This window comes from Pteronotus mesoamericanus, unplaced genomic scaffold (assembly GCF_021234165.1).
Source record: "Pteronotus mesoamericanus isolate MK-2021 breed Mesoamerican mustached bat unplaced genomic scaffold, CSHL_Meso_final contig_46, whole genome shotgun sequence".
Classification (NCBI taxonomy): Eukaryota; Metazoa; Chordata; class Mammalia; order Chiroptera; family Mormoopidae; genus Pteronotus; species Pteronotus mesoamericanus.
This window is the reverse complement of record NW_026555170.1, coordinates 1706491-1716782: the sequence shown is the minus strand read 5'-3', so window position 1 is coordinate 1716782 and position 10292 is coordinate 1706491. Positions and strand designations below refer to the sequence as shown.

The 10292-nt window shown below is 51.6% G+C and overlaps 1 protein-coding gene across 1 annotated transcript; it reads right to left on the bottom strand.

The window, feature by feature from the left end:
• Nucleotides 1–1779: 1779 nt before the first annotated feature.
• DHRS2 (dehydrogenase/reductase 2) lies at nucleotides 1780–10000 on the bottom strand. Its single transcript, XM_054577784.1, has 9 exons — nucleotides 9955–10000; nucleotides 9326–9410; nucleotides 6859–6916; nucleotides 3854–3924; nucleotides 2815–2866; nucleotides 2388–2538; nucleotides 2096–2103; nucleotides 2041–2059; nucleotides 1780–1901 (listed from the first exon to the last, which is right to left on the bottom strand). The coding sequence occupies exons 1-9, from the start codon at nucleotides 9998–10000 to the stop codon at nucleotides 1780–1782; spliced, it is 612 nt and encodes a 203-aa protein (XP_054433759.1).
• Nucleotides 10001–10292: the final 292 nt, after the last annotated feature.

Sequence of the window (10292 nt, the reverse complement as noted above, 5' to 3'; positions counted from 1 at the left end):
ATGAGAAAAGACAAGCCAGACCAGAGCGCCAGGACCCTGAACTCAAAGATAACATCAGAACAAACTGAAACCTGCACCATTAGCCAGAAACCTCCTAATTTACAACTAATTTTCATGACTACCCAGCTCCTCCCCCCACCCCATTTACCACCCAATAAAAACTCACAGCCCCAACTTTTCATTGCTGGTGTATCACTTCATATCAGCCTCTTTCCCATCTTGGAAAGTGAGGAAAAACCTTGCTCTCTGCACTTTCTTCTCTTTGGAAATTCATGGCCCGAGGCATCAGCCACCCTAACGAAACCCACGCAAAAGAGTTGAGTGCAATATTGTACCACACTCTACAATCTTTCCTTCTGAACCTATGTACCTACCAACACATTATATAGTTTATTTATAACAGGATTGTTGTTTATTGTATGCATCCCCCACTAGAACACCAGATCTGTGTAGGGTAGTAATCTTTGTTTTGTACATGGTTGTATCAGAATATCCTATACAGTGCATACCATTAGGTGATACCAATAAGTTTATTGAATAAATGAACACATTATGCTTCCTTTATTGATAAGTGTTTTACCCACTTCTTTCCCACCACAATGGAGAAACTTGAGGGAGGTTGGGTCTTATTTATATTTCTGTTCATGTTGTCTGGCCAAATACATGGTATGCAGTAGAAAGCAATGTGGTTTTGTAATTGAATTATTCTCACGGCAAGGACCCATCCCTGGGAGGTCTGCAGGGATGGCACTGCTCAGGGTCCTCAGTGAGCTGAAAGTTGGTGGTCAGGTTGAAAGCCGTGTCGCAGGTCCTCCCTTGGGATCCATTCAGGGTAAGGCATATGGACAGCCAGAGAGGAGGAAACGCGTCTGCAGAGTCCTAAGTGACTTGAAGGCCACTGATTTCCCTCAACTCTGCTGAGCCACAGACATGTCCACACAGAGCGACAGAGCCCCCCAAGATGACTCAGGACAATAGAAAGGGCCTTCACCCAGAGGAGTCAGCACCAAGAGAAACATCGGTACCGACAACTCCTTCTGCCTAAGTGAAAAGTTCTCAGCCTGCAATCACACACAAGATTTGGTGTGACTTTTGTCTCCAGGTGATCAAAAGCCCATGTAACATAGAAATAATTAACAATCCCTGGGGTCTCTACAACCCCAGGAAGAACCCAGATTCCCTCCCCCTCCTGCCTCCGCTCCCACTAGGCATGCTCATTCTCCCTCAGCCGCAGCTCAGACAATGGAGTCCAGTGCCTCCTGTGAGCACTCACTCCTCACCACTGTGAGAGGGGTCTGCAATGGGCTCAGGCCAGCAACAGGAGGCAAGAGATGGGAGCGGTCTGTCTTCAGCCGGGCTGCCCTTGGCCTAGGAGTTTCCAGAGTTGAACACACATTGGACTTTAATTAAAGGAAAAAAATGTATAAAGTGTAAAGAACAGAGAGGAGTCAGCATCCTTCAGTGGCCTGAGCCTTTATTCCTGTATCTGATGGTTCATCCAAAGCGCCAGCCCTATGAACTCCTTCAGCTCCACAGCCCCACGCCAAAAACCTATATGTTAGTGGGGTCACAGCAGCCAGATCTGCTACAGGCACGTAGAGAGTCCCAGGGATCAGGATACTGAGGGGTTCTCCTCAGCCTGGCATGAGCAAGCCTGCATACTCATGCCAGGCTGAGGAGAGTTTGGATTATGTCCCCAGACCTTGAAGATCAACTCCCTAACCTACCCACCCACAGTCTCCCAGGTGCAGACCCTCAGATCGTGGCCCTCAGGCTCCATCAGAGGTGAGTGGAACAGCCGGACACAACAATGTTCTCGCCTGTGATGCAGCTTGCGTCTGGAGAGCACAGGAAGGACACAAGTCCTGAACAGTCCTCCGGCTGCCCGATCCTACAGGGAAGGAGACAGGACAGAGCACAGCATCAGTGATCTCAGACTCTACGTCTGGGACTCACAGACCCCAAGGAGGAATGATGTTCATGGTGGATTCGCCAGGGCTACTTCCACCTCCAAGGCTCTCAGCAAAGGGAATGGCCAACAGACAAGGAGGGGTCTGCTCTGCAGAAACGCTCAGACACCCCACCCCAACTGCACCCACACCGCTGTAGCTCTAAATTCCACTTGCCTCTGTATCTGCATTATAGTCTGCCAGGAATCCCACCAAGTCTTGCCCTTAAACAACTGGGCAAAGCAAAGAGATCAAACCATCAGTGCTGAGAAAACAAAGGGATGGCAGGACCCCAACTAAGGCAAATAGCAGGTTTGCCGTTTGGGATGTTGATGGACTGGGCCATGGCTGCTTTCAGAAGACAGTGAAGACCCTAATCCCCTGTCTCCTTACTCATTGAAAAGGGTTTCCACTGAGCCAGGCTCAGGAACAGACGACACGCCCCAGTGCTCACCATTTGGCTGAAGTGAGTCTCAATTACTCCCGGTACCAGGCAGTTCACCCGGATGCCCTTGGGGGCCAGCTCCATCGACAGTGTCCTGGTGAGGCCCAGCAGGGCTGTGTTACTGACAGTGTAGGCACCTGCATCCTGAGAAGGGTGTAAGAGTGATTAGGAGGATATGGGGATGTGGGGGAAAGCAGCACATCAGTTGCATCTCTCACCTACAGAGCACCACACCTGGTATTAACCAAAACCTCAGGCACACTCGCCACCCTGGTTTGAGAACAGACATTCGTTGAGGGACGCAGCAGCCACGTGGGCATTAATTCAGAAGAGAGCAGCAGGAGTAAGAGCGGGTAAGTTCCAGGTACTGACCCTGTGGGACTCTAGGGAACCACTCGCCCCCCTCCCGCCGGCACTCACCCACTGTGGCTGATAAGCTGCAATGGAGGAGACTAGGATGACCACGCCCCTCCTGATAGGACACAGGCAGGCACAGAGGAGAGAAGAAGACAATCAGTCAGCATGGCTTTAGGGGCTATCAGTCAGTCCTTGACTCATGCAATCCTCACTCAAGTCCTACTATTACCCACATTTAACAGCGGAAGAAACCGAGGCTCCGAGAAGTTCCGTAATACAGCCAATAAGTGGCAGAGCTGGGATGCTAAGCCTATCTCTCTGACCCTATGTGCATGCTCAGAAGAGTTATACTCTTCTGCCTCTCCCAGAGGGAGAGACGGGCAGAGAGTCAGGTACGTGAGAAGGGGGCAGAGGGGACGCTTGAAGTGGCACCAGGGCCATTCAGGTTGCCTATCAAAGCGCCACCTCAGAGAAGCAAACAGGCCAGGAGAAGACAAGAAATGGCAGTCAAGAGCTTTTCCTTCTCTGTAGGACAGATCCAGCCAGTTCCCAAAGAGCGTATCTGCAAGGAGCAGCCAGAGAGGCAGGGATCTCCGGAGGGTGGCCCAAGTCCCTGTCATGAGACACGCAGTCAGATATGCAGGACCTAGAACAGGGCAGGACACTGAAGACCAAGAATAAGGGAATGAGGAGGAGTCCCGGATGCTTCTCCGTGTGGATAGAAAGAGGACAAATGCTGTCATAGGTTGTAAATGGTGAATGTGATGGTCCAGCTGTGACAGAAGCAGATAGGTGAGGGCGTGGATGAACAGCCCACGAGGTTAGAAAGCTAAAGCACAGCCTCTTCTCAGGCCTGGTGATGTCAACCCCAGTGGAATGTGTCTGGGCCATTGAAACATTATCCTCACCCTGAAGCCACAAGAATGAGGAGCTGTACTGCACACAGGATGAGGCAAAGAGGATGTAGGGAGAGGCAGAGCTCCCAGGGAGACCTCCTCCATCCTCCCCTCTCTCAGCTGGGCCCTTGTGCTCTCCGGTCTGAATTCCTATGACTCAGTCTCCCCATCTTTCATCAGTCTGTAAGCCAGCCCTGCAGCCTTACCCTCTCTTCTCCATGTGGGGCAGCAGCTGGCTCAGCAGCAGGGCTGGGGACTTCACGTTGACATTCAGGATCTGAAATCAGGGCAGGGACATTGTGGAAAGTGAACAGAGACACAGTCAGTGCAAACCCAGATGTGCGCTGATCGCAGAGACTGATCCCACTTCTGACCCAGCCAAGATGTATTTCGGCCTTGCTAATGGTTGGCTAGGCAGGCAGGCTAAGGGACAGGCCTGTCAGGACAGCCCGGAAAATGCGAACAGCTCCAAGTTCGGATGAGTGAAGAAAATGTTCAGGCTTTTAAGAGCAGAGCTCAGTTATCAGCAGAAGGTGGAAGAAGGTGGAAGAAGAGTTGGAGTGGAAGTCCTAGGTACTGGGAGCTAGACAGATTTCTGGAAGAGTCACCGCTTTCTGTCTGTGTTTTTATTGGAATCTAAGGCATGCTGACGATGCGACAACACAAAATAAAGTCATAGTGACATTGTCCATGAAGAGCTAGAGAAGGAACAATAAGTGTTGAAAAATAAGGAAAAGCAAGAGTGAGGTTGGGGCCCCCACTTTCCAGCATGTGTTAAGGCCTGAGCGCTATACAACCACATGGCTCCAGCATGCATGCTGTGAGGGCCCGCACAAGCGTCAGTTTATTTCAGGCTCTCGGGCTCTAAGGTTTCCTGTGGTCAGCATGTAGTGGGAGATATGACAGAGATTTGTCATTCCGTGAGCTGGGAGCACATGCTGATCCTGTCTGTGACCACCCCCGGGATCTGGGCTCAGGCTGAATTAAGAGACAGGGGCGACATACGAGAGATTCGGCCAAGGAAATATGCAGAGACTGAACTGGGGTCTATAACACCCTGAGTGCAGGCAGGGATCAAAGCAGCAGCAGATGCCTCCTGTGGAGCCTCGTGTCTAGGGAGGTCAAGTGTGTCTTGCACCTTCAGGGAATGAGACTGCACATCTGTAAGTGGCCAGGCCTGTCCACTCTTGTCCCCACTCATCCCCTGGGATGTGTGCCAGGGAAATGCTTCCACTGAGCGCTGCTGAGGCCCGTCCGATGACAGGCTTCCAGGGTAGGGGGCACCTCACACTATGAGAAGTGGCTCCGATGTCTACAGGAAGACAGCATGAAGTCCCCAAGATGAAGCAATGGGGGCAAAGCGTGAGACAGAGCCACCCCAGCACACAGGGTGTCTGCCCTGATGTCTATGTGTGTCAGTTGTGTGGACTATGGGCTGGGACGAGGCACCTGCTAGTGAGCCAAGGGAAAGGTGTGTGTCTGGGCCTTACTGAGGGAAACCGCCCGAGTAACAGAGAAGGAAGGACGGCTGTGTGCGGCCCCAAAGCTGGAGTAGGAACCGTGAGCCTGAAGAGATGACATGCTGGAGAGGCCTTGTGAAGGGATGGAGGACATGGAAGTGGGAAGGGGGTGGATGAGTGATATTCCAACCCACTGGACAGTATGGGGGCCTGTCTGGGGTGGTGGTCAGACTGGCACAAGGGACAAGATGTGCGAGAAGGAATTCCCTCACGGGACACCAAACGAAAACTGCATTCAGGCAAAAGCAGACCACCAGGTAAATGCTAAACTCGCTTTGTGACCATCTTGCCTCCGAGATGGTGGCAGGTATAACTGGGGGACGATTTCCAAAGAGGGCGCAGAAGTGAGTGTGCAAAGGCAAGTCCAAGGAGGATAAGGGAGAAGCAGAGAGAGCAAGGCTGGCTGTCCGTCCGAGCGCCCAGGTTCAGGAGGGAAGATTTCAAGCGGCTCTGAGGAAAGAAGTGTCCCATGAACTCACAGGGCACATGCCTCAGGGTGCTCAGGAGACTGGCAACCATGAAATCCAGCTATCCAGTCGCAAATGATCAGGCCGAGGCATTAAGGAAGCGGAACAGCCTGGAGGCTGCTGGCAGCAGCGACAGGGAGTTCGGGTTTCAGGTCACCCCTGAGGACGGAGGGTAGGACAGCCTGCCAAGGGCAGATAGTAGCAGGGACCAGCCTGAGGGCATGTCCACAGAGTACAGAGAGCTGGGGAGGGCAGAAGGAAAGGCCCTGGTCCATTGCTTGGGGCTGAGGGGAAGGCTAACGTGGCAGAAATAACATGACTCCATCTGCCCACCTTGTCTGTCGTGGGAAAAGGGAACAAAACACGTGAGTGAATGGAACTGAGTTGTCCGAAAGTTATGAAGGGCAAGATGGCCTTTGCATAATTTTAATGCTCACCCAGATATATATATATATATTTTTTAATTAATTGTTAGAGAGTAAAATATTAATGTGAGATTGAAAAATGCATTGGTTGCCTCCTGTAAGCCTACTGACCAAAGATCAAAAGTGCAACCTTTTGGTCTAAGGGATGATGCTCTGACCTGATACTGAGCCACCTGACCACAGTGGACCTCAAGGCATTTTGCAAGGGCTCTCCTAGACCCTTTCACCAGGGGGCAGGATGGTTAAGTGGACCCATATCGGGTTAGAGCGCCTGAACCCATGAGAAGCTGATGGGTGGGTCCAGGCCTCACAGGTTCAGAAGATTCATTTGAGGGACCGTGAGGAGCCCTGGTGTAGGAAGGCAGAGAATCTCAGGAGCAAGTACAGGTCACCAAACAGGAGCACCACCAACAATATAAGTTCCACAGAAGGGTGTAAGACACCAATTGTTGACAGAGAGTAGAGATCTTAGGATGTGTGAGTCTTGCAAAGAGCAGAGACTTATACCCAGGGCTCTGTTCCCAGAGCCTGGAACATGCCAGGCACATGGCAAGCCCCCACTAAATATTTGCTGAATGAATAAATGCAAAAGGGATGGGAAGAGAAAAGAAAGCAGAAAGAAGAGTATAAGAACTCGTGTTAAAATCACACAAACAACAGGGTACACTAAGGGTGAAAGTCGGTGTGGTCAGACCTCCCCCCTGTATTTACAATAGAAGTTGGGGGTGGTGAGTCCCAGTGGAGGTAGCTCCCTGGAGCCGCACATCAACCCTTCAGCCGGCTCCCAGCAGCATCTCACCGTGTCTCCAGTCTCCTGACTGGCACCCAGGGTACTCCCTCTCTGGGGCCCCAGAGCCCTGAGACAAGGCACACTCAGCAAGGCCAGTGGAGTACAGGGGTGCACAGTTCGTCCTTGACGGGTTAGGATAGTGACCACTGTCAGAGCAGCAGATGGCTAGGGCCTGGGAAATGGAGGAAGGTCTGATAGGAAAAGCCGTGGGACAGGTGCTCCAGTCTCGGGGACAGACTGAGAGATGGAATGGAGAGGTGTGACTGTCCCGGGTGTTGAGAGAGAGCAGGGACACCTCTGGGCCTGGAGCGCAGAGAACAGGGCATTCGTGACTGAGAATGCCAACTGGGGCTCCAAATAGTTGCACTATGTCTTTGCTAGGTTGTGCTGAAGTGAAGCCATTTGAAAGGAGGCTAAGAAGGGGCCTTGGCTAGCCATAGCAGCCCCAAGCCAGGAGCAGTATGGAGACCCAGCCCCCAGGACACCTTCAGGAAGAATGTGTGTGGGGTGTGCCCCTGTAGATATACAGAGGTATGAAGGCAGGATGAGGACCTGCCTGGCATGGGAGACTCAGAGATGAAGACACTTCCTGTGAAATGAAACTATGTCAGAGATGCTTATCTAGGGGACCTCCTTCACCTGAACCACACATCTCCCAGCTCCACATCACTGTGAGGCTAGATCCTCCAGTCTCCCCAGTGTGAGATTGCTCCCACTTGCTTGCTCGGGAATCCTGCCTGGTCCTGAGACCAGGAATCTGATCAGATTCCTATGGAGGGAGGTGGAGAAGGAATGGTTGGAGCAAGGACTCGTAGAGGACACTCAAGAGTCTTAGGGTGTACTTTTCATAAGGGACAATATCGGATAACTAAAGAGCTAGGCTCTTGCAGCTCTGGGTCAAGAGACCAACAGACAAGCACTTTTAGGAGGCTCAGGTGTGGGCTAACTTTGTCCAGAGACCCTCATCAATTCCAGACTTGCTCTGGCCACTCCAACACCAAGGGACTCCTAGTTACTAAGCAACATCTGCTGTACCCACTCCATCTCCCCTCGTTCGTTAGCAACCTTTGCATAACCCAGTTCCCAGTTAGGGGTTGGTATCTATAAGTGATAAGTGGATGAGTCTGCTCACGAATTGTGGAGAAATTTCAGATTCAATATCAGCCTGTATCAGCGTCATAATGAAGGTGACAAGGTGCCCTGCTTTGGGAGGGACAGCTTTGGTTTCCTAATTTGTGTCTCTTCTGATAATCATATTTCCAAAACATCCTTTGCAGGGCATAGACCTCGCCTTTTTAATCCTAGCTGTTTCACTCTGCTCCCTCAGTCTCTTCCACACTGTCCTTTCTGCAAGGTCATATTTACAGCTTTTCATTTCAAAGGTATCAGATGGGTTTCCACTTCTGATTGTTCTATCTTTCTTAAACAAGAAAGCAAATTGTAAACACAGTCATGACCCCTGGGGGACCCCCTCCCCAAATCTGAGAGCATCAAGTGTCAGGAGAACTGGTCCCCTTGGCCGGGAGGGCAACAGGAAAGAGGACTCGCCTTTTGTAAAGACCGAGCACCCTCTGCTGGAAGCCAGAGTTATAGCACTGCTGGGAAGCGGTTCCCATCTCTTAGCAAGTCTGCGGCTGTCCCCTCTCCGGCCTATAACAGTTCTCAGCAAGCCTTGCTTGCCTAAACTTTCTTCAAGGTGGTTTGCAAGAAAACTGCCCTACTTGCAAGGAAAAGCAGCTCTGGCCTGTTGCAGGTAAACTGTGGAATGACTGGTCAGGCCTCATCAGAGACAAGGTTCCCCATTCCCACTCAAGGCCCCTCTCTCCCAGGGCCTGAGGTTGAGCAGCTTCCAAGGGCCACAGCTCAGGTTCACTCTCCCCTTATTCTCACTTATGCCTTACCCTGAAGCAGGCAGCCAGGTGGGCCAGAATCGAGCGCAGGTACAGGCAGCTTAGACTGGCCTCTGAGCCTGGCACTGCCCACTCTGGTTCCCCTTTCCCTGCTGATCAAACCAGATGCCCAAATACAGAGGCGAGGAAGCCAAATGGACACATTGTCAATCTAGTCCCATTTTGGAGGACCCAGTCACCCTGGGTCCAAAGAGAGAAGAGAAGGGGAAAGAAAACAAAGATTACAGGAGAGACTGAGAGACATGGAATAGTTAGAAACGCTGAAGATTGGGAAAGAGGGACTTGGGAGAGGTCAACAGGAGCTGAGTGATCTGGGGCAAGTCTGTTCCCCACTCTGACTCCATCTGCACTTGGATAAGATGAGGAGCTGAGCTGGGTTGTCCTACAGACTCTGATAGCCCCAAGAGCCTTGTTATGAGAATCAGGGAAGAAATAAAGATTGAGCTACAGACAGAGACAAGGAGAAAAGGTAAAAAGGACAAAAAGTAAAAAGGAGTAAAGGTGAGCAATTCCAGGGTCAGGGATCCCAACCTGGGCAGCCTCGGCTTAGGCTACTCCATCCTTACCCTGGGCTGTGGTGGTGCCGCTCGACCTCACCTGGCTGTCTTTCCCGAGTGTGGCTCAGGAGCCCCTCTGTCATGAAAGCTGCAGCTGAATGTGAGGGTGAGAGTAGGCAGTCGGTTGGGTCTCAGGCACTGCTGATTCTATTTGAAAAACTCAAAGATTCCTGACATGTACAGTTCTAAGATTAAGAAAGGTGGTGGTGAGAAAAGGCCTCCTCCACTCTGAGCACGTGGTGAGCGGGAACCTGGGGCACAGTGCCAGACTCGTCTCAGTGATAGTCTGCAGAATGGCACACAAACCACTCACCAGGAGCCCAGTCCTGTCCGTCCAGCTGTCCCCAGACCCTCAGGTACAACAGAAACAGACAGACCCATAGGTTCAAGCAGGCTTCAGAACCCACGTTGTGGGAGAAGGTGTGGGCAGGGCAGGCAGCCTGCAGGCTCATCTGGATGGGGAGGCAGAGCTGGGCACAAAGCCACAAAGACATTTCTACCAGCAACAAAAGGAGACCATAGGCCTCGGGCCCAAAGTTAGTGTAAAGCCCCTTCCTACTGGATCAGCTCTGACACACAGCACAGGACTGACGGCTGCAAAGATCCAGGTGCCCTTCTGCTTCCAGGTGTCCACCTACCACCCAGGCTGCCACCTGGGCCCAAATATGCCATGCTGGGCGCCATGTTAAGTACTGTGAACAGCAAAATAATGAAAGCACAGTTCCTACCCTCAATAAGTTTATAGCGTAATGGAGGAGTCCAATATATGCGGTGCAAGATGCTGCATGTCAAAATGAAGGTAGACATGAGGCTCAGGGCACACCCAAGGAGAACAAGGAACAAGTCACGTAGAGATGCCTATGGGGCATTTCAGGGGAGGTGCCCCGGCAGTTGGATAATCATTCTGGCACTCAGGAGAGCAAGGTAGCGATCAGTAAATAACACGGAAAGAAAGGAGAGTCCAAATTGGAAGTGT

What these genes read in the sequence shown, in the direction of transcription:
- DHRS2 (XM_054577784.1), bottom strand. Translation starts at nt 10,000, where the DNA reads ATGGCGCCCAGCATGGCATATTTGGGCCCAGGTGGCAGCCTGGGTG. An exon ending in CCCCACATGGAGAAGAGAGG is followed by an intron (nt 2,867 to 3,853) that starts GTAAGGCTGCAG and finishes GTGTCCTATCAG; the next exon opens with GAGGGGCGTGGTCATCCTAG. An exon ending in CAGCTTATCAGCCACAGTGG is followed by an intron (nt 2,539 to 2,814) that starts GTGAGTGCCGGC and finishes CACCCTTCTCAG; the next exon opens with GATGCAGGTGCCTACACTGT.